This window comes from Daucus carota, chromosome 1, assembly GCF_001625215.2.
Source record: "Daucus carota subsp. sativus chromosome 1, DH1 v3.0, whole genome shotgun sequence".
NCBI lineage: Eukaryota > Viridiplantae > Streptophyta > Magnoliopsida > Apiales > Apiaceae > Daucus > Daucus carota.
Genome location: NC_030381.2, coordinates 19,166,238 through 19,190,439, shown reverse-complemented (window position 1 = coordinate 19,190,439; position 24,202 = coordinate 19,166,238). Strand labels below are relative to the sequence as shown.

At 31.9% G+C, this 24,202-nt stretch overlaps 1 protein-coding gene across 5 annotated transcripts; it reads left to right on the top strand.

The window, feature by feature from the left end:
• Positions 1-342: 342 nt before the first annotated feature.
• On the top strand, positions 343-22,484 carry LOC108205671 (S-adenosylmethionine carrier 1, chloroplastic/mitochondrial). Of its 5 annotated transcripts, none has more exons than XM_064092467.1 (12): positions 343-483; positions 1,684-1,790; positions 11,449-11,535; positions 12,075-12,147; positions 12,559-12,649; positions 12,734-12,787; positions 12,853-12,948; positions 13,159-13,248; positions 13,877-13,928; positions 18,015-18,076; positions 18,146-18,219; positions 21,851-21,958. In XM_064092467.1, exons 2-11 carry the CDS (start codon positions 1,700-1,702, stop codon positions 18,176-18,178), a joined length of 729 nt encoding a protein of 242 aa, XP_063948537.1. In that variant the 5' UTR covers positions 343-483; positions 1,684-1,699; the 3' UTR covers positions 18,179-18,219; positions 21,851-21,958. The 5 variants fall into 5 exon arrangements, with proteins under 5 accessions (XP_063948537.1, XP_017231169.1, XP_063948540.1 ...); XM_017375680.2 differs by having other exon boundaries at positions 344-483; positions 18,139-18,219; positions 21,851-22,484; XM_064092470.1 differs by having other exon boundaries at positions 344-483; positions 18,179-18,219; positions 21,851-21,933.
• Positions 22,485-24,202: the final 1,718 nt, after the last annotated feature.

Below are 24,202 nucleotides of genomic sequence, written 5' to 3'. Positions count from 1 at the left end.
TTGGCCGAGTTACCGATTCAGGATTAACTAAAAATCAGGAATTAATCTGAGTGAAAATCGGATGTATTTTAATAATAAAAAATTATTTAATATTTATTTATTATTATATTACTTATTTATTAACAAATATATATTTACTATATCACAAGTTCTTTAATTGTTCATAATTAAAATAATATAGTATTTTAATTATAATAAATTATTATATAAACTTTAATAAAAAATATTATAAAAATTAATCGGATTTCAAAAATCAAATCGGCCGTTCACATTATTAGGGATTAATCAGAGAAATTAATTGATTAAAACGGAGATTTTTGGAACACCGAGACTTATTATTTTAAAAAATTGTTAATAAACTTGTTCCACCGAAGCAAGAAAAATATAATAACATAAATAAAAGGTAAAAAAAATAAAACCCTTGAAAACCCTTTTCCCCTCTTCAAACTTTTCGGTCCCTGTTGGAAGAGTACCAACCCTCAGGTATTACTTTGCTGGCTTACTGTGCTTCTCTCTGTATAGTGTACACCTATGTCTGTATCTATATATGCATATGTATGTATATATAATTTTGTGTGACACCCAGTTTTGGCTGAAGTTAAATCTTTATGAAAATGTACTCACTCAATAATATACTGACTGTGAATTTGCTCCTGCTTGTAATATTATAAAAATTGCTAATTTACATGAAAATAATGTTAGTAATAAATTGTGTTTGTCATAAGATAGAATATATGGGTCTAATTTAAACCCATGTTACCATGTATGCCTTTCTTTTGTTATTGAACTGGGTTTATGTGGTTTTGTAAAAATTGTGATATATGAGGGAGCGTCGAGAAGGTTTGTACAAATTATTGAGTTGAAACCCTGATTGTGTTTGATTGAGTTTCGGGTATGACCCGTGTCTTATTGGATAAATGTAGATTTTTCCGGGTTATTGCACCTTGATTTTACAGGGAAAAGGGGAAGTGCTTGTACCATATGTTATTATTACAGGATTGATACTTGATATTTAAGTTTTCTATAATAGAAAACACATACTCCTTCTGTCCCCTTTTACACGTCCTTTTTGGGAAATAAATTTGTTTTAAAATATTTGTCCATTTCTCTTTTCAAAACAACTTTTTGTATGTTTTTCCAAAGAATAGCCTTGGAAAACAATTTCCAATATTTGACTGATATATATATACAAACAACTCAGTTTAATTCATTGCAATTATCAGCAGTAGACAAGTAAACAAAAAACTCAACTAATTTTCTTAAAATGTGTAATTTTTTCGAAAGGGTCACACAACTCAGTTTAATTCATTGCAATTCTTAGGAGTAAACAAGTAAACAAAAAACTTAACTAATTTTTTTAAAATGCGTAATTTTTTTAAAAAGGACATGTAAAAGGGGACGGAGGGATTATATTTATTTGTGTAGGATGAGTGCATTATCGAGAACTTGTCTTTGTCTTCTTGGTATGCGCTGGCTGTGACGCCTTAGAGTTCTATATATAAGACTTGAGCCATGATTTTACTTATCACAAAGAAAAATAAGGAAGAAGGAAAAAAGCAGGAGAAATCTGATAGTTTGCTAATGCCACTCCTGGCTGACTATTTTATATCCTTGTTTATACTTCTGCCCCAGATTATTACATGTTTCCGGTACTCTGTTAACTAGTGAATGGAATCATGACAGATAACTGAAGATTAAGATGTCAACTTCCATAGATGAACGGAGGAAGATTTCTGCTTTAGTTAGTATAAAACAAGAGCATCCATTGGATTTTCTTCGTATAATATACGGTATGTTTTATATGTATTTAGTTCAAAGAGAATTAAAATAATTTGTCTGTAGTCTGATAGCCAAATTATCATACTACAGGCACCAACTTATAAAAGTACCACTAGATACCCAAAATTTCTAGTTTTTTTATAAGTTGGTGCCTGTAGTCTGATAGCATCACAACCTGTCCCCAAGGAGCATTAAGTGGTTGGATTATATCGAGTTTATCCTTCCATAATATTTTGCACCTCCTTTGTCAGTTTTTGGAGTATTTTGCACCTCAGGCGTTATTTAAGGAAAACAGAAAATTTTATTTTTCTTCGTTCCAGTTCAGTCTTTTATGGTTCTTCCTATCTACAAAACTTGTGGTCTAGTTAACAAGTGGAGAATGATGAGGAACGGAAGTGCAGAATTGTTATATTTTGTATTGGTTAGTTTATATGTATTTAGTTTAAAGAGAATTAAAATTATATGTCTATATGTTTTATATGTAGGATACTAAATATGTAGTCGGTTATAGAATAAGCCCAATTGTTAGTAAGCCTTAGTCCATCAGGTTGATTATTTAGGTTTTCCTGATATAAGCATCATAATTCATAATATAATCCCATGGTCAGATTTGATGTTTGAGCATTAAATTGGATCTGCTTGTGCGGGTTGCGATCCATATTTATGATCCATAGCTTTTTCTGAGGAACTCTGTGGTAGTGGGTGGTGTTCAACAGACCAAAGTTTTTGTTTTTGTTATCATTTTAAGTCGATACATCCATTGTTTTATATCTTGTCATGGAGATGTAGGATCTTATTATTGGAAGATTTTGATTGATGATTGAATTGATAACTATCTGTTTCTTGTTATGGGTTGTGATCCTAACAAATTATCCCTTTTGAGACATCCCAAAGGTAGTGGGGTAGTAATTCCGCTGCAGTTGGATCACCTAAGTCTACTGAAAATTTTGCAATTAAATAGTATAGTATCTACCTTTTCCTTGTTTTAATTCTTGTCTTGCATCAATTAAGATATAGAGCTTACATTATTTTCTTAATTGTCGGAAGATATAGGATCTCGCCAAGAAAACCATTCATCCTCGTAATTTTAGAGTCAATTGACATCATTCACAATTATGCTCATATTTAAAAACCAAGTTACCCAGACTCGGGTACGAGTGTCAGACACGGGCGCGGATTCGAGGGTCGGGGGCTTCATTTTCAAAATTTTGAGATCATTGGATGTGGATCTGAATTTGGACACGGGTGCGGGGCTTCGTCCTTATTTGGACATGGGTATGGGGACTCGATATATAAAACATAGTAAATACTACAATATATCATATATTTACCCAAAAAAATGTCTACCATGTTAATAAATCACCAGTAAGATCAAATGTTAAATTGAATAAACCAAACTTAAAAACAGAAAAATCCTTCAAATCAAATTTCAGAACTTGGAATTATAGTTCTCAAAATTTACAACTTAAACGTAATAGTTCTCTGGCCGTAAATAACTTGAACATATTTGTTGCTAATAAGAAGAAAACTAACAAGAGACAACTCATTGGCTTAGTCTTCAAATTAACTAGATATTTCCCTCCTCGTCCTCGTGTATCATTACTTCAAACTCCGGTTCATCTTGCGAGAGTTGAGCAAATTCACAAACATGTCCATCAGGATCAAAGTTATCTCCACCTACAAACAGTGTTGTAAAAAGCGGGAATCGGAATTAATCGGTGAAGTCACGGAACCAGGATTAATCGGGGATTAATTGAATTGATCGGAGATTAATCGGATTGATCGGTGATTAATCAGAGAATTAATCAGTTCGGTGAGCTATGGAATAAGGATTAATCGGTGACTAATCGTGATTAATCACATCACATACTTTTAGAACAGATCCTACAAATAATAATAACAAAATAAATAATAAATTCTAAAGATAAGACACAAGAGTTTATATTATATAATTATATTTTAGTTTGAAAGAAACTTACAAGCGTCCCAGAATTTTGAAGGGCCCTTGACATATTCCTCATCCTTGCGTGATATAACACGGAGATTGTTATGCACAAATACTAAATCTTCAGTCCTTGAAGTTGTCAATCCGTTTCTCTTCATTGTCTTAATAAGTGAATATTTGCTCTAGTTTCGCTCAGTACATGATGAAGAAGCTGGTTGTTCGAGTAATTTAAAAGCTAAACCTTGTAACAATGGTGTGCTTGTTCCATAATTAGCCCACCAAGAAACAGATCTTTATGTCATCCTCCCTTCAATGACATGGGCTTGGTTAAAGTACCCACTTCCTGTTGAGAAAGCTCTAAACTCAGCAAAAACTTTCTGCAAATCAGTTGGGTTTGTGAACAGCCTTCTAAAACATTCATCCCTGTTAACAGATACTTCTTCATCCTCGTGCGTAGATATTCGCATGATACCATTGTTTCCCCCTCGAAGCTATGTTAACAGATACTTCTTCATCCTCGTGCGGAGATATTCGCATGATACCATTGTTTCCCCCTCGAAGCTAAGCTTCGAAGTAATATTTTGGTACCAAGGAATGGGCTAGGCAATGTGAAGCTGTGTTGCTCTTATTCCACCTACTCACAAGTATATCGTGAATAACTTCAAAAAAAATCAGAACTTCCAGTTAGCAGATCCTTTCCTTCATGTGCATAAATAACCTTTTTTACATCCTCAATCATGGTATACCACATGTCATATATAAGATGTAAAACAACAGTGTCTTTATCACCTTTGCTCAGCATTCCCACAACTGGTTCAGTAAAAGCCAAAATGTAATCCAACTGATCCCCCCAAAAGTCATCCACAATGCATCTTTTTACTTCTCTCGCTTTGTTGGCAATGACATTATTTCTTTCTTCTCTATAAACCTGCCGTTTATCATCCATAACCTTTTTTTTTTACAGTGCGTACCTTTCTAAGTCGACCAACCATAATAAGGTGTGATGCAAAATGTGTTTCGGCAACTCTCAAGAGTGTTAAATCAGAATGGCTACTGAATATGCTTAATGCCATGTTGTGATTAACAACAAAATTTCTAATATCTTGAACGTCGTTAAGAATATCTAGTATCCACTTACAGTGCTCGTAGTGGCTTGATCTCTCTGATGGCTCGCAAATGCTCTTTAACGCCAAATTGATGCTGTGAACCACACAAGGAGTCCAAAAGATGTGTGGATGTTTGCTTTCAATAATCTCTCCAGCAGCCTTATAATTAGCAGCATTGTCAGTAACATCTGAACCAAATTCACCACCCCAATTTCTTCCATTGCATCCAAGAAAATTGATGCAACAAATTCTGCTTCTTTTCGGATACCATTTGTATCTATTGATTTAAAAAACATAGCACTTCTAGAAGAAGTAGCCATGATATTGATCAGAGTTTTTTTTTGAAGGTCAGTCCAACCATCCGAACAAATAGAAACAACTTTTTTCCTCAACGTGTCTTTAATAGGTTGTAGGAGTTGAGAGATGTGATTTTTTTCTTGTGCTAATAATGTGGTGCGCAATCTATCATATCTCGAAAGGATATATCCGGGGACATTACTATTAGAAAACATCAACAAAGCCTTTTTTAAAACAAGGACATCTACTCAAATTAAATGATAAAGCACTTGCATAAAATGCTCGAGCAAAAGCGTTGTCTAGTGCATCCCTTTCAACTTCAGCAATAGGATCACCTTTCCGTTTTTTATGGTGTGCCAAATCTGATCCTTGAGAAAGAGATAAATATGCATTTTTTTGCTTCATTTGTACCGCCTCTTGTTGTCTCCTAGTTTCCGCAGCTTCGTCTTCTCGCTTGATTGCAGCATGCATATCTGGTGTTATGTTAGGACAAGCTTTAACACCACAATTTGGAAGTTTCAACAGATAAGCTTTAACCTTTGAATAGCTTCCAACAACACCTTTCTTTGACAATAATTGCAAGTCCAGGTCCAGTTGCCTCCACCTCCAGGTGTTTTTTGAAGTACAGTAACATGGTTACACAAAGGTCTTTCATTATAGGTTGAAGATTTTTGATTTCCCGGTCTCTGTGAATTATTCTGTGAAGCCATGAGAAAGACTGTAAAAAGTTGTGTTCAACTATAAGATGCACTCTGTTTGTATATATAAGACTAATTCTTGAAGAAGCAAAGAGTGACTTTTCAATTTCGCTACAACTTTTTGAGAAGTGCAGCTATTTTAATTTTTGATAAATGAAAAGTACAATTGTTGCTATTTACTGTTGAGTATTTTTCTTGCTTGTCGTTTCACTTGATCATATTATATGTACTTTGAAAAGTAATGAATATATAAGCTAATTTATATTTAATTAATTATAAAAACTCAAATTGTATAAAATAAGTAATGTATATAATATAATAGTTATTTAATAGTTATTGCTCTTATAGTAATGATGAATTTTTTTGATTATAATGGTTAGATGATATGACCTTTTAATGACTAATCGATATTTTTGTTTTTGAATAATGTTATAAATTGTAATATGAAAAAACATATTATAATGAGCTTGCCTGAATTTTTTATTGATGAACTAATTTTTAAGCACGACTTACATGTGTTATTTTGGCACAGAAAAATTCATGTAGGATACAAAATATATATAATATGATATTATATTAATATTTATTGCTCTTATCACTATGATGAAATTTTGTGATTGCAATTGTTAAATGATATGACCTTTTAAGGACTAATCGATATTTTTGTTTCTGAACAGAGTTATAAATTGTAATATGGAAAAACATATTATGAGCATGTGTGAATTTTAATAGTTACTGCTCCATGATGAAAATTGGTAATTATAATTGTTAGGTTATACAACCTTTTAACGACTAATCGATATTTTATTTTGCTAAGTATAATTTATATTTTTATTTTGCTAAGTATAATCAATATTTTTATTTTGCTAAGCATAATTGATATTTTTTCCCGCTCAATATAATCAATACTTTTTTTCTTAATAGTGTCATAAATTATAAATTGTGATATAGAAAAACATATTCGAATGGGCTTGTCTCAATTCTTTTAGATTAAATAACTATATTTGTACGATTGACATGTATTATTTCTGATAAAGAAAAATAAAATTCTTATTGAACCAAGAATGTATACAATATAATATTGCAATTAAGAGTTACCGATCTTCATTACCATGATATAAATCGTTAACTATAATTGTTATATGATATGATCTTTTAACGACTAATGGATATGGACAAAATTTTATAATAAGATAAATATATTAAATTTATAAAATTTATTAACTTTCTTTAAAGAAAATGTTAGGTGAATTTTAGAATAGAATAAAGTTCATGAGGAAATTTTATTTTAGATCTATTTTGTATTAGGAAATTTAGGTTAGATAATTTTAGAAACATTACTAATACCCTCATGTATTTATATGAGTTTCTTTTACCTCATAAAATTTAGGTGATGTAATCTCAAAAATATTATTAACACCCTCATGTATTTTTTATGAGATATATATTTTTTTTAAACCTCAGAAAACTTAGGTGGGATAATCTTAAAAATATTATTCTCATTTTAAAATTCGAATTCCAAATTATTTTTTTATTTGATTGATTTTCATATTTACTTAACTAAAAAAATGTGATTTTATATTATTTGTATTGCATAATAAAATATTTCAAAAGTATTTTTCATTCGATAATAATTAATAAATATTTTGCATATGAAAATGTGAAAAGTTCAAATGAAAATACAATTCTAATTTTCAAATAACTCGAAACTTTATATATCCCATCTTTTCTTGTAAATTGTACCGTCTCCTCTCTTTATTCATCTGCTTCCTTGTAATCTTGGATCGACTTTCCTCCTTTTTGCACTTCACCATCATCGTTGTTGCTTAGCACATATATCATCAAAAACTTCTGCAAAGCGATTTGTTTTAAACAAGTCAGAGACCATCAAGCAAACAAACAAGATGACGTGCAGGTATATCGACCATCCCCTCATCTGATCCATCATCTTCCTTCCCTCAAGCTCTTATTTGGTTTTTGATTTTGGTTAAATTGGGCTTTGCCGGACTAAGTTGGGCTGGGCTTGATTTTGGTTCTGGGCTAAAGTGTCCGCTTTCAAATCAGCGGATCAGACACAGATCCTGTACGAGCGTCGGTGTCATGTGACTCATGTCGTGTCGAACACTGGTATATGACAAAATATGAAAGGTCCGGGTAACTTAAGTCTAAAACACTTCCATGGCTAGAATTATCAAGCTTAAATTTCTGTATGATATGACGGTAACTGACGCCAACATTAACGAGGATTATAAGAGTATACTTGGTATGGTTGATGGTTTGGTAGTAAAATGAAGAGGAGAAAAATTGCGAAGCTAACTTTTTAGGCACTATGAGGAAAATAAAGCAAATATTAAGCATATTTTGATTGTTGAAGAAAATGAAATTGTTAAAGTTTCTAAATTCCAGTGTATTAATATCGAAGAAGAAGAAACATATGAGGCGTGTAAGATTAAAGTTGTGACGAAGCAGGCCGATATTATCATGGTTGAGCATTTAGACTTTTTAGGCTTTGACAGCATGTTAGAAACTTTTACAACGTCAAAGTAATTAAATCCTTCCATATTGCTTCCAGAGATCTTGTTTATGAGTTTGAGTTGAGATCGTCAAGTTCTGCGACAAATCATCTTCTTGCATGCTATTAAGTTTTATAACACTTGTGGAAGAGGTTTTATGAAAGGGGAACCAACCTAGACTAGAAAATGGTGTAAATAGGGTGAGTGATATCATAAAGAGGGTGTGTGACGTCATGATGATGTGGGTCCGGGGGTGGGGCCCGTGTGGGAGATGTATGATGATGACATGGTGATGTCATATAGGAATAATGTTACTGTGATGTCATGGAGAGTGAGAATGTGTGAAATAGAGGGTGGTGATAGTGGTTTCCAGTTTCAGTTTCTAGGCTAAAGGTTTTTATTTGATCAATTGCCTATGCATATAACATATATACATATATAGATGTATAGGGGATAGTTCAACGAGGAACTCAGTTGTACGGGTAACTTAGTAACTTTTTATCTCAGCCGTGCATCTGCATGTGTTGAATCCTAGTTTAACTGCTTAGACAAACCTAGTCACGTGGGTGTAAACTGCTCAGACACCTGATCACATGTGTTGGCACATATAGTCTTCTTTTTTTGATTTTATATTTTATATTATAATATTATTTATTTTTTCATATTTAAGAAAATATAGAGCATAAATTTTTTTTAAGAAAAAGAATATACAATAAAAAATAAACTATATAATAAATAAACTACAAAACATGCGGAGAAAATATAAAATCCAATATAGACAAGAAAATGCAGAACATAAAAAATGTTATAAAGAAAAAAAAGATACAACATCGTGAGAAAAAAATATATATAATAAAAAAATTATATTATATAACCAAAATTACAGAACATGTGGAGAAAATATAAAATTCAATATAGACAAAAAGTACAGAACATAGAAAATGTTATGATAAAATAGGTACAACAATGTGACAATATATAACATATAACAAAAAAAGTAAATAATATAATAAATAAACTACAGAACATGTGGAGAAAAAATAAATTCAATATAGACAACAAAATACAGAACATAAAAAATTTTATGGAAAAAAAAGGTACAACACAAAAAAAACATGCAACAAAAAATTAAATTACATAACAAATAAACTACAGAACATGTGGAAAAAGAATAAAATTTAATATAGACAAGAAAATACAGAACATAAAAAATGTTATATAAAAAAAGGACAACAATGTGATTAAAAAACATACAACAAATAATTAAATTATATTACAAAGAAAATACAGAACATGTGAAGAAAATATTAAATTCAATATAGACAAGAAAATATATCTCATAAAGAAATTATATAAATAAAAAAGGATATAACAATTTGACGACAAAAAGAACAATTACAGAACGTACAGTACTTAGGGTTGCACGTGTCTTCTAGGTGTATCTCTGTTGTTGCGCCGTGTCGGTTTTTTAGGTTAAATAGTTCCTAAGTTACTAGATTAGTGGTTCCTCATAGAGAAGGCCCCTAGATGTGTATATATATATATATATATGTATGTATATATATGCAAATGATCGAATAGAAACAACTTAAATAGAAACTAAGAGAAATCCCCTATATTACATCACCTATCTGGGGTCTACCCCACCCCCCCTCAATCCACCTCAGGCCCACTAGAGCCTCATCGAGGCTCTAAACAAGCCACAAGCATGATCACCTTAGGCCTTGTGGGTTCTTATTTTCCGTGGTTAATACTTAATCCACATAATCCTTTCTTTTCCTTAATCTTGTCCTGCATCAAGCTTGACAATAATTTTAGCTTTCACCAAGAAATGTTAAATTTTTATAGGATTCTGATATTTTAATTATACTTATTCTTTTGATTCATCTTCCAATGTCTGTAATTTTGCTTTGACATGGGAATTCATCATTATAATTCGTTCATGATTGTATAAACATTTACTAAAGAACATATTTGTAGTTCATTGTACTAAAAGTAAAAACTTTAACTAATAGAATGTGGTCTGGTTATATCTGGTGGTTCCCAGTGTGTTACAAAAACTAACAACTAATAAGCAGCTAAAAGAAGAGGAAGTTCTTAACTTTTTTTTTTTGGTTAGAGACAAGAAGATAACTAAAAATCGTGAAAGCAGTCGATACTTTACTACCACTAGTTATCTTAATGGCAATTATCACTGATGCATGGTAATAGGAGCAGGTACCCGGAAACTTGATCCTAAATACATGTTCGATAAGTAATTTAAGGTTGGAACGGCAAATATTCTGACTAGTAATTTCACAATGAGTCGAAATACGTTTTTTTTCCCCTAAATGTTCTTGCATTCGTATTAAAGCACTGGAAAAAATATATGATATAGGTGTCTAATTTTTAACTTGTAATTCCTAATCATTGAAGTTTCATGCATAGACAAAGCCTTTTGCATGTATCTTTCTGTCTTTCTAGTTCATAATCAGTTTGCTGCATGGACAAAACTACTTGCATGTATCTTATTGTGTACAATCAGCTGATAAACCTTGAATCACATTTGGGTTAGCTTAAAATATTGATTTATGACTTAATGTGATACGTTGGAAATGAAAATTATAAGTTGGCAATTTGGCATCTATTTGGGTAATTTTATATTATGAGTAATTTATGATTTATTAAAAACGTAATAATAAATGAATTTAATAGGTCGTCCATTTGAATGATGATATAAACTTCTATCATTCAAAATCAGTAAAATAAAATAAGTTCTTCAAAAAAGTACCTCTAATTTTTTGACTTTTAAGTCACTTTTTGGCTTATGACACAAACATACATTTTTCAACTCTTAAGTCATAATAATTTTAAGCCCGTGGCTTAGAGTCTTCCCAAACATGCTTAAATATCGAAAGTCATTTGAAGATAAGAATAAATTTTCGAATTGCAAATTGGGAAAAAGGTTATCTTCACCGGAGATAGACATCTATAAAATAACTTCTGCAGACTTCTTTTTTTTAAAGAAATAATATACTTTGGCAGCCACATCTAGTTAGCTGTGGCAAAAAAACCAAATGATGATTATAAAGAGGATATATCTGTTTGACTTCTCTTAATGGACTTTGCAGAGGGTGCTGTTGCTGGAGCTGCTGCTGGCGTTGTGGTTGAAACAGCTCTTTACCCAATTGATACTATAAAAACTCGTCTACAAGCAGGTCTTAACTGTGAAAGATACTTGTATTGCACGTAAATATTATTTACTGTATACTTTATGTTGTTTCCAAAATCTTGTTCTTTTCATATGTTGTAGACTTTAGGTGGTAAATATTTTGTTTATCATTTTATCTTCTTAGATTTCAGTATTACATCAGTTACGTTATTACGCATTTCAACTATTACTAAACGATTTATTTAATTGAAAAGCCTTTACCGGGTTTGGTGGGGAAGCATAGCTCTTGTCTGTGCAAGATTGAAAATTTCCTTCGTGTATATATACTTGGCATCATCTTCATTTTTATGTAACTATTTGATCTGGCAAGAGGTCAAAGACATAAGACTGGAGGTTACATCATACACTTTACAAGTTTAAATGTCAAGTTGAAAGTTTTTCGTTGTATTCCTTTATACCACAGTGCAGCATAGTATGTTGTCTTGTTTGCATGATATAGACACAGCATGACACTAAAATAATTCTCCTGCTTCCGCATTATGGATATATGAAAAACAATTCCAACTATTTGATGGTTACATGTAGTTCGAGGTGGGGGAAAAATCATTCTGAAGGGCCTGTACTCGGGGTTAGCTGGAAATATTGCTGGTGTCTTACCGTAAGTTATATGAAAGGGCTTGTTATAACTTTTTGTTACTGCTGGAGATAGCTGACTATTGCTTTGAAACTATATGAAGGGATGGTTGATAACTATTTTTTTTTTGGTGATCTGAACAACATAATGGTATGAGATGACACTCGACAAGTATTAAATCACTAATCAGTAATATGATAGTGACTAATGATGTTTATAGTCGATCTGTTCTAGGCCTCTGTACTCTGAGTTAGCTAGGCTAGTGTAGAGATACCAGCTATCTATAAGCTGTAGTTCCTTTACCTCATAAGTTTTCATTTGTCCTGAAGTTCTTTTACTAGGAATATTTTCTGTAATAGAAAATATTTTGATAGATATTATCCATGTTATTTGTGGAATTGTTGGATCTATACTGGTGGATTTTGTTGTTTCCAGGGCATCTGCCATATTTGTTGGAGTGTATGAACCAGCAAAGCAAAAACTGCTCAAGAGTTTACCTGAAAATCTTAGTGCCCTGGCACATCTAGTAAGTTTCCAGCCTGTTGAACTGCTTTATGCTTTAGGATTGTTAGAAGCCAGAAGGTATTTCTTTCATCCGGGCTGCGTTTAGACTGCAGGTGCTCTTGGAGGAGCTGCTTCTTCTATAGTTCGTGTGCCAACAGAGGTAGTGTATTACATGTGTCCAATCACTGTATATTAAAACCCAGGCTTACACTTGCCAGTTTCTAGGTTGTAAAGCAAAGGATGCAAACCGGTCAATTTATTTCAGCTCCCAACGCTGTGCGTGCTATTGTTGCTAAGGAGGGCTTCAGAGGCTTGTATGCGGTGTGTGATGATTTTGTTCTGCTTTTGCGATGCAATGGTAGCTTTATTTTGAGTTGCAAGTAAAACCATTATTTTCACGGTGGCGGTATTCTTTTGCAAGACTAAATTATGGTGTTTCTGCACCAAAAATATAAGTTCCCTGTTTTCCTCTTTAGCTTTCTAAACGACCACTTTAGTTTTAAGTGTTTACCTTTGTCTAAATTATTGCAGGGGTATGGGTCCTTTTTGTTGCGAGATTTGCCCTTTGATGCGATCCAGTTTTGCATATATGAGCAGCTTCGTATGGGATACAAGATTGCAGTAAGTCGTCTCATGTTCTTTAATTCCATGAAGATTTATTTTGCATTCATATTATATTCTATTAATAAGGATTGTTCATATATATTTCCTTGCAACTGTATAAATATTTCATATATATATATATATATATGTGTGTGTGTGTGTGTGTGTGTGTGTGTGTATTAATAGTCACGATGAAGTACATTCATGCTCTTCTGTATAATATTTCAAATTGTAAATACTCAGTGCTTAAAAGATATAATGAATTCTCTTTGTTTGGTTTGTCTTGTTATTACAAATCCAGCAAATGGACCTTGGGGTTGGGTGACTTTTCGGTGACTGTAGATTCGTAAAACAAGACATGCTTTCAAGAAGATTGTAATTATCTGTCACAAAAGTAATATTTTTATAAAACTTCATTATGTATTGAGTGTTAAAGTCCTTGCACATAATTGATGTTCTTTCTTCCTGTTTCACTTCCAATTTGTGAATTGATATGCAGTTTACTTGTGATGTTATTGCTATATACTACTCATGCATAGGAAATATCTGTGTATATATAATGTTATAGCATAAGAAGTGTAGCATTTTTTTATCAGTGTTGCATTTGAAATAGTAAGGCGGTGATTATGATTTACCATTCCTACAGGCAAAGAGGGAACTTAATGATCCTGAGAATGCTATCATTGGTGCTTTTGCAGGTAACATTGTAGTGAAAATAATTTCCAAACCAAGTTATTTATGGTTTACTTCTATAGCAATTTGTTAAATAGGAGCTAGGAAGGGATGTAAGCAAGATGATGTCAGTATAAATGACATCATAATTACGGTAGATGAGTAGCCACCTTGTAAACTTTAGGAGAAAGCTGAGTGTTTCTATATAAAGAGGCTTAGTCTTCCTTCTTATAAAAACACAACATAACAAAAAACAGCAGCAGTAGTAGTATAATAAATATACACACAGTTCACTGCACCAGTCTCTTGTGTTCAAACATATTAATCTTGACCCAATTTTATTGGTATAATATTAATAATTGCAAGACATATTATTACTCGAAATATTTTTCCCCGTTACTAGCTTTATATTGGTTTGATCCAAATAACTGATGAACATTTATAGTTTTCATTGTTACTATATTAGTAAGGACTAATATATGGAATTATGGTGGTAAAGGAAATATCTAGATATAATTATCATGCCCCATGCATTATAAAAAGTTCATAATAACACCCCAACCTATGGATACTTCAATTATAACTACATTCCTAATTTATATTAATGCAAGCAGCCAAATTTATGTCAAACTAATATAATCAATCATTTATGATAAGTAATCAATCATTTTTATTACCGTCTGTAAGAAGATTGAATCAAAGCTTGTTTGTATAACTAACATTACAGTTCATACATTTCCATATATCAGTTATCTTATTATCATTTCTTGTTTATTACGTTGCATTTGAAATGATTTGATTGATTTTTAAACCATAACACACAGTTCTAGTTTTACAAACTAAACATTATTCTAATCATATTTCAGAAAACATGTAAAGATGTTGAATACAGAATCATGTTATAAGTATTAGGATGTTCTATGTATTATATTTTTATGCAATTTGGTTATACATTTTTTATTTTTGACATCTTGTGTTGTTTTGGGAGTGAGATACTCTGTAAATTGTTCAGTGTTTAATGTAACGTTTAACAAATTCTCATGTATGTACTATGTGTAAATACTGTTGTGTTCTCCAAGCAATACTAGTTGCTAGTCTCTGTTATGTTCTTGAAATATATACTTCAATGTCTTATTCAATATACATATGTAACGTGTTGTATTTTTGTGTTTTAATAACACGACTATTTTTCAAGCTTTTTTGATGTTTTTCAAACAATTTATAAGTTATTACACAGTTACAAATATTTCACAGTGGTTATTCATTATATACATTATCTTGTTGCAGCTTTAGTTACCAATATTATTGCTGAAACTTATGATTCTTAGATATTGATGGTTCAAATGCTGGCGCAGATGTCCTACCTTTGACGTCTGACGGTAAGATTGGAATCCTGAATATCACCTGTATAAATTGCCATATTTTAAGCAAAGTTTTGCTTAGATTCTGGTTTTCATTCTATGAAAAATATGGCCGCATACGTGGTTTTGATATTCGTCGGTCATCAGAGAGAATACTAATAAAGTTGGTGTTTTAATTACAAAATAGTTCGTGTGCTCGAGAATTGGTCCCAAGTATTACAAAAGTCATAATTACAGTGGTAAGAATTTTCAAAGATGGAGAATTGTTTGGAAAGAAGGTTATTTTGATGAAACACCACCAACCAATTTTGCATGATAATTACATTTTGATGAAACAATTTCCAATTTTCCATCTTTTAAAGTTCTTACCAGTAGTCATGACCGTTATATCATTGGTACCATACAAAGTATTCTGTAATTAAAACACAGACTTTATTAGTCTTTTCAGATGATTGACGAATATCAAAACCCCATGTGCGACCATATTCTTTATATAATGAAATTGTAGAATCTAAGCAATGCTTAAAATATGGCCTTTTATACGAGTGACATTCAAGATTCCAATCCTCCCCTGTAATGCAGGTAGAACATTTGTGCCAAGATTTAAATCATAAGTGTCTAACCTTTCGATTAAAATCAGAAGTTTCAGCTACAATATTGGTAGCTATAGCTGCAACAAACCAATATGCATAGTGAAATCACGTGAAATATTTATAACTGTGATGATAACTTACACTCCCCTCTGTCCCCCTTGGTTCCTTACATTTGGGACAGAGGGCTGGACACATTTTAAGGCTCATGTAAAGTATAGTTTCTAAAATTATTTTAATTTTTTCCTTCTGAATAAATATATAATGTTTAAATTTTTATTCAAAAAATAAAATTTTGAAATAAGTTATGAAACCATACTTTATACACCTTAAAATCCGTGCCAAGTAGTGAAAAAAACCTGCGAAGAAATGAGTGGAACGGATGTTGCCTGTTTGGCAACTGGAAGTTGAGGCTTCTTTTCCTTAGAATTTGGCTTTTGCTTTTCTTGACTAGTATGTCTAAAGAAGTAGAAACACTTTAAGAAGCTTCGGGGAGAGAAGTAGGAAGTTGAAATAACTAGCTTTTTTCCTCATAACTTTTACTTCTATTCTATCTTCTTTTATAATAAAACTCTATTTTCTTTAAATTACCAAACCCTTTAAGTAAAATTATCCAAACACGTAAATAACTTATAATTCACATTATCCAAACACTTTAATAACTTAAAAATCCTAACCTACTTATTACTTATAATTCACTTCCTTATTTTAAGCAATAAGTAACATTTCTTAAGCTTAGCCAATCGGTCCCTAAATAGTTACATCCAAAAAGCTTGAAAATAAGTTAATGTAATCAAAACGCAAAATTACAATAGGTTATATCTGTTTAGAACATTAAAGTGAATTTCTCAAGAACATAACAGAGACTAGCAATTAGTATTGTGTACTCTATTAGAACACAACACTATACACATTACTACTAATGTGATAATTTGTTTAATGTTCGTGGTAAACACTAAACGCAACCTATTTACCGAGGATCTTACTGGCTCTTTTAACTAAAAAATTGCACATGATCTTAATAATAAATAGTGTACAACCAGAGTAATATGGTTGTATTTGATATAGAGAACATCATATTAGTTATAACCAGAGTCTGTATTCTCCAAATTTATGTCCTTGTATTGTATTCAGAATATGATTGGAATAATGTTTGGTTTGTTAATTAAACTATATGTGAGGGTTTAAAAGAATCAATCTAATAAACAATTTCTTTTTAAAGATACCTGACACAATGAAATGTATAAACTGTGATTTTAATTATGCAGACAAATTTTAATTCAATCTTACTACAAATGGTAATACAATTGATTGAAAACTTATCAAACACGTATATTAAAATTGTATTTTTCTTTTACAAGTACTAATACGATTGTATTTGTTGATAATACCAAAAATGAATGGTTAAGATTGGAAGTCTCAAGTTCTCTCACATAACTAGGATGTCTCTGACGCTCAATCATATATATAATGCACATTTTTCAATATATGTATTTTGTTAAAAAATTTCACCCCTGAGAGTTTACCATCCTGGCTCCATTTCTTTTCTTTTTACTTTTATCAGGATCAACTTTCACATAAATATATTGTACCGATAAACAATACCCGGAATATCCCGGAAAAATAGGTTTAATTTCTTTCACACAAGAAAGTTTATCGTCTAATCAAAAAGCATGCAGAGCCTGAAATTTCAAAAATAAAACACAATTAGAAAAAGGGAAAGCATGTTACAAAAGATTTGAAAATAAATTAGCCATTGATATTAACTCTAAGATTATTCATGGTGTCCTTTCAGACGCAAGTTGACAGCTCACAATATATTGCCTACAATATGGTATTTCTAGCTCCATTCTGGAGCTGCTTTTAGTTTAGTTTCTAACATTTCTGCTGTTAAGTACATCAAGTGTATTTTGTGTTTTTTGTGTCATTTATATCATTATGTACTCAGGTATGCACTTTTGTTTGATTTACTATGAAAAATAAAGTAACTAAGAGATCGAGTCTGTATAAAATTGAGTATAACTCTTACAAGACTTAGTAATCAAGTGTGTGCTTGTGGTATCTCTTTAGTTTAACCAAGCCACACTATGTAAGTTGAAATGTTGCACCTTATCAGAGTCTGAACCATAACCTTATTCCATTAAACCATGTCTTCTTACAGGTGCATTTACGGGAGCTATAACAACTCCACTCGATGTGATAAAGACTAGATTGATGGTTCAGGTAAATTTGATGCAGTGTAGCCAATTGTTGCTTAATCCCTTTTCTCACCATAAATTTTGCAGGGACCAGCTAACCAATACAAAGGTATCTATGACTGCGTAGGGACTATAATGAAAGAAGAGGGACCTTCTGCATTTTTGAAGGTGTGACCTCTAGTTGAAACCTTATTTGTGTGTGTGTGTGTTTGCAGAATGTCTATCAGAAGAAATTAATATACTTGAGCACACATTTGTTATAGTAAGACTTGAATCCTCAACCTCTTGTTACCAAGGGCGAAGGATAACCACTATCTACAATTTTTGTGATTTTAGCTTAATGTTGAGATCTGTGTAAATGTACTTCAGTTAAATAAAGTATTAATATAATCCTTCCTATTCTCCTGATTTCTTTTAATTCGTTGTAAGGTGTTTTGATAACTCGTTTTATATTTGTCTAGTTCTCATGGTTTCCACATCTATGAAAAATGGTTATATTTCATCAGAATAAATATCCTTCTTGAAATTTGCTTTGTCAGTTGTTGCATTGTGTCAATTAACTCGTTGTTTTAGGCTCATCTTTCTTACAAACAGTTATACCAACGCATGCAAAATTGACATAAAATGGCCGTGGACATCTTTTCCCAAATTTACATATACACTTGTATAACAAATTTATATCTGACTAATAAAATATACATATTGTTAGTGCCATGCCGAGGCTTGATTGCCAGCATTGTATTCTTCCATTAAACATGCATAAGGAGAGATTCTAATTAGAATGTTGAAAAGATCTATTGCATAATTTTTACAAGCTATATACAACATAAATTTTGTTTATTGCTTAATCATTGCTTAACAAACCATGAGATTTAAACTGTGGCTTGCTGCTAGCTTCCTCAAGGGCTACATCTGGCCTGAAGTATATTGTTTATTGCTTAATCATTGCTTAACAAACCATAAGATTTAAACTGTGGCTTGCTGCTAGCTTCCCCAAGGGCTACATCTGGCCTGAAGTATTCGGAAAAGGTAAAAGATTATGTATCTGTAAATCAGGGCCGTCTCATGAAATTCAGAGGCACTGTTCTAAACAAAAAAAATGTTGCCCTGATTTCTGTTTGATATACCCTGGCTAATTCTTCAGAATAAGTTGGTAAATTCTATGTTTTTACTATATAATTTGTGAAATAATAGTAACATTCCTAGTTAGAATACATATCCCATAAATATTTAATAACTAGAATAATAAAATTAAGTGATATTCTCGACAGTATCCTTCTACTCTTGACTTTTTTGAAAGGTGTCTTTTTTATTTGTGACTTATGAGTGGTACCCTTGTATTCTAAGTTTCACGTATAGCATGCCATTTCCGTTGACTAAATGTTAAAATTTAAGCAACTTAGCCATTTAAATCTCAATTTTTTCGTACTTTCAACTCCCATAACAATCTACCATGTTTAAAAATATAATCATTAAATTATATAAACTAAACGTAGTTTAAAATTTTAGAAAGTGTTTTAGAGAATATTCTTTATTATACTCTTGTGCTATCAACTCTTCCAACAAATACCATTATTTTTTTGACTTCTACATGTGGTACCCTTATAATCAAATGTTTGACTAACTTTTGGGAACCGAAGGTGTATTATATGTACGAAACTTAAAATATAAGGATACCACGTTTAAGTCGGAAATATGAAATGACACCACTTGAGAATTCAAAAGCAGAAGGGTATCATTGAGAATTTCCCTAAAATTAAAAAAAATTCAAAATATTTATAATCATAAAGCTGATAATTGTTAAGATTAAGTTATATTTATATGCTTATATGTATTTCTTATATACATTCTTATATGATTTGATCTGCTTTATGCTGGTAATTTCTTGACAACTGTTAATGTAAAATGCAAATAAAAATAGAAATAATGTAGATGCAATAAAAAATGTTAAGATTAAAAACAGTAGCATCTTTTAAAAATTATAAAGATCATTTAAAAAAATGTAGCGTGATAATAAAAATGTTAGGACTAGAATAATGGGAATACAATATAATTTACATAACACGCTAAAATTATACATAAATAAATGTACATATTTATTGTTATTTTGGGCCCTTGGGAAAGTGAGGCCTTGCGCAAGTGCTCACTTTGCACATGCTAATTGCCGGCCGTAAATTGGCATTTTACCAGAACATGGATCTATTGCTATACCACAGATAGTATAAGGTACTAAACTGGGGAGAAGTTTACAACACGTATAAATGTTTCAAATTGTCATAGTATTGACGACAGTAATTCAAGTGACCAAAGCCCCCGGTTTTTGCATGTCAATATCTCAGGAAAGGATCTTCATAGCTATTCACTGAAGAGTATCTTGTAATAGAAGCTTTACATATTTCAAGTAGTTCTTCAGTAAAATCAAAAATGTTCCTAGAGCTTATGAAAGATTCTTATGGTCCCGTACCATAGGACTCTATAGGTTTTTACTCATCTCGAGTACAGTAGAGACTCAAAAGCAAGTAGGATCGTGTCATAGCATCCCATAACAGCTAAAACCTAAGTGCTGTTAAAATTTAAACACTGTTGGAGTGATGGTGTCCTACAATATTATTATCTCTGAGAAGTCATAAATTGGAAGAAACATGGTAATGAATATGTATTATAGTTTAATATATGTATTAAATTATAAATAGATGCACTGGCCACTGGCATCACTAGAAAGTTTCGCTGTCACATCTCCTTCCTCGGATGCCACCTACAGTCAATTACCATTTCAGGAGTAAAGAGTTGTCCAACACTTTTACTTGGTGATTTCTTCTCCATTCATTGTAGTGACTGGCGATCATTAAATGAAAGAGGCATATTAAAGAAAGCAACTAGTTTTTTGAAGTCCTTTACAAAATCATATAATTTGAGTTTATTGTTAATTCTGGTATGAATATATACCATACTTGTTTTAATTAACAAATTATGCCATGTCCATGTACTTGTATTCCAAATTAGGACATGGCTCCGTGATACCGAACTTGAAACGTTTCGAGTTAGACAGCCGGATATGTGTTGTGTGTGACACTCTGTGCTCGCGTTAAGAGTATCATAGTTCTATCATGAAGAATAAAGTATTTTTTTGTGAACATTTAGACTTCTAAATTTGACTGGCCCAACAAATGAGGTATCCAACAAAGTTGTTTTTCCAAGGTTCTTCCTAGTTTATTTTTTTCTGCTGATGTAACAATGTGATTATGCCTGTTCCCCTATTGCTAACAAATTATGCTTGTGCTCATAATACACACAAGTAAACTAGTTAAAGATATGTGCAAAATTTCATTTTGTAATTTATTTGGCAGTTTACAGCTTTACATGTTTTGTAAGTATAAGGGGATGGGGAGTGAGGTCATGGGTGGAAGGGATGGAGAATGAGGCTTTGTGAGAGGCTATCCCTGAACTGTCACCACTTGTTTCTTTAAATGCTACTTGGTTGATTATATTAACTATTCATTCACCTCCATTTGTACTTGGTCAATAATTTGGCAGGGATTGATACATCCATCTTTGGTTACATATCTAAATATGATGTATGCAACTTTGCATTCAAGTATGGCATGCATTGGAGCGGTCATTTTATGCATTTTGTACCGTATCATAGCTATAGAACTAAAGGTAGAATTGCATCGGAGTTGCTCGTATAATGAAGCTGTTAGTGAAGAAATTTTGTGCTTTATTCTGATTAAGTAGTCAGGTAGTCACTATTGATCCCAGTTAGTAAGGTGACATATGAATGTGTGCTATTGTATTGCAGGGCATTGGGCCAAGAGTACTGTGGATAAGCGTTGGAGGTTCCATTTTCTTTGGTGTGCTTGAGAAGACAAAACAGCTGCTAGCACAGAGACGCCTTCCTCATCAAAACTCAAATTCTGTAAAGTCGGACTAGCAGCATATGTAGTTATCTTATTCTTCCCCGTGCTCACGTCATTTTTCTTCAATAAACAGGAAATGAAATTTTTAACAGAAGTACTGTCAAATGTGTGTTGTATATTTCAGCCTTAGTTAACATTATATAACATGAAAGCGTCAGAGAAAAATATTCTTCTGTAGAATGTAGATTTTGAACAAATGCTTACGTTAGAAGGCGGCAGTATGAAGCATGATGGTATTTAGTACTCTTAACAAATCAAGATCCAAATTGTAACTGCTGGTGTTTTATGTCTTTACTCTTTACGTTAGCTGTCAAGTTCAGGAACAATCGGAATATAAGGTTGTTATGTTGTAGTGGTAGTGGTACAAGGTCATGACTGGATTAGTTGATGTAGTCGGGGTTGCAAACGGATTGAATGTTTGGCTTCTAGTTGCAGAAGTTTGTTATAGTACGAGGAGCAGGTATGATAATGGGGTATGCGTTCTAATTGGAATGAATGTTAAAGCAAGTCGAGTTATATCTTGTTCTGTAACTATATTACATGGAAAAAACTGATAATTATAACTATAATGATGTTGATGATCTATATTTTGTGTTAAAATAGAACAAAGATATAATATTTTGTGTTAAAATAGAACGATGATTAGATAATATGGTTTTTGGTGTAAAATTAGGGTGAAAAGTTGAATTTATAATTGAAAAAAAGTGTGATTACTAAAAAGTAAGTTAAAATTAAAACATGATAAAACATCGATAGGAGTCATGTTATTTTAATATCAAAAATTACCTTCTGATATTAAATTATAGCAATAATTTCATCTATTTTAACATAACATTATGTTTGCTCTTTTAGATAGCATGGTATATAGGACTGTACCTAATTGTGTAGTGGGGTGACTAAAGTAATATGTAAAAGTAAAAAATTATTCTAAAGTATATCATAAGAAACATGAAAGTAGAATCACCTAAATTAGTAGATCTAAGTATTTCTTATATAATCGAATGTTAATCTCTTGTCAACATATGCTATAAAATTGAAAGGGTTGAGGGACATGTGAGTCGAAAATAGCATGGGGGTCAAAATTGTTCAAAGTCCTAAGTACAACACATGCACATGCTAGTTTTTTGTGTTCCATACTGGTGAATTTATTCTTGTCATACCATCTCTTTGTGAGTAAGAACTGGAGTTTGAGTTGGAGTAGAAATGCAGAAGCAGAAGCTGTGGCATCGATTTCGTGTTCGGGCCACGGAAGAGCTTACTTGGATGGCAGTCCAGTTTGTGAGTGTAATAGTTGTTATGCTGGCCCTGATTGCTCCACTTTCATCCCTGATTGTTTTTGGAACCATTTTAGATGCAAAATGCAGCTAGTAGTGCACTAGTAGTGACAGGCTGACCCAAAAGATTTGGGTGCACTAGACGAATTTTAAAAATGGTATCTCTACTTTTCAAAATCGTAAAAAAAATTACATACAAATCAATATACAATGACATAATCAAAAACATTGTTTTAAGTTTAACAACACAATCAATTCAAATGCCTGTAAATATATAAATGCATAAATTTATCATTATATACCACACATGCATAGGTTTTTTGGTGCCCTGGAATAATGATGCCCTAGGCGTTGGTCTTGGTCGCCTTATCCAAGGGTTGGCCCTGAGTAGTAACAGGATGGAATAGAATGAGCTATAAATTCGATGACCTCACGACTCTACAGCTGGAAATGCTGTTACAGAAAGAAGATATATTGTTTTTGGGACCGGCTCTACCCAAGTCCCAACTCCTCAATGCAGCAGTCCATGCCATCCTTGTAAAGAAACATCCCTAAAAATTCTTAGAAAAGAAACATGAAGTTGAAAAATTAGTTTTTTTTTCTTGTAACTTCTACTTATATTTAAACTTTTTTTTTTTGGTCGGATCTACATACTCGTAGATGAGTTGTATCATAGATGCAATAGCCGTATCAGGGATTACCTTCATCCGATAAAGTTTATCATCTAACCGAAAGATTCGCAAGGAAATCTTCGGAAAAAGTCTGATAAGAAAAGCCGTAAGATCTCGTTCCATGATCCTGAAAATCAAAGCAAACAAAAAGAAACATAAAAATAATAAATTGAGAAGAAAATGTATATGAGGGGAAATTAAATCAATTATGACATAATTCCTGACAAAAATATAATAACATAACATCTTATTCAATAATAAGAATATTAAAGCTTATAAAAATACGACA

What these genes read in the sequence shown, in the direction of transcription:
- LOC108205671 (XM_017375680.2), top strand. Translation starts at nt 1,700, where the DNA reads ATGTCAACTTCCATAGATGAACGGAGGAAGATTTCTGCTTTAGTTAGT. An exon ending in GCTTCAGAGGCTTGTATGCG is followed by an intron (nt 12,949 to 13,158) that starts GTGTGTGATGAT and finishes AAATTATTGCAG; the next exon opens with GGGTATGGGTCCTTTTTGTT. An exon ending in GTATGGGATACAAGATTGCA is followed by an intron (nt 13,249 to 13,876) that starts GTAAGTCGTCTC and finishes CCATTCCTACAG; the next exon opens with GCAAAGAGGGAACTTAATGA.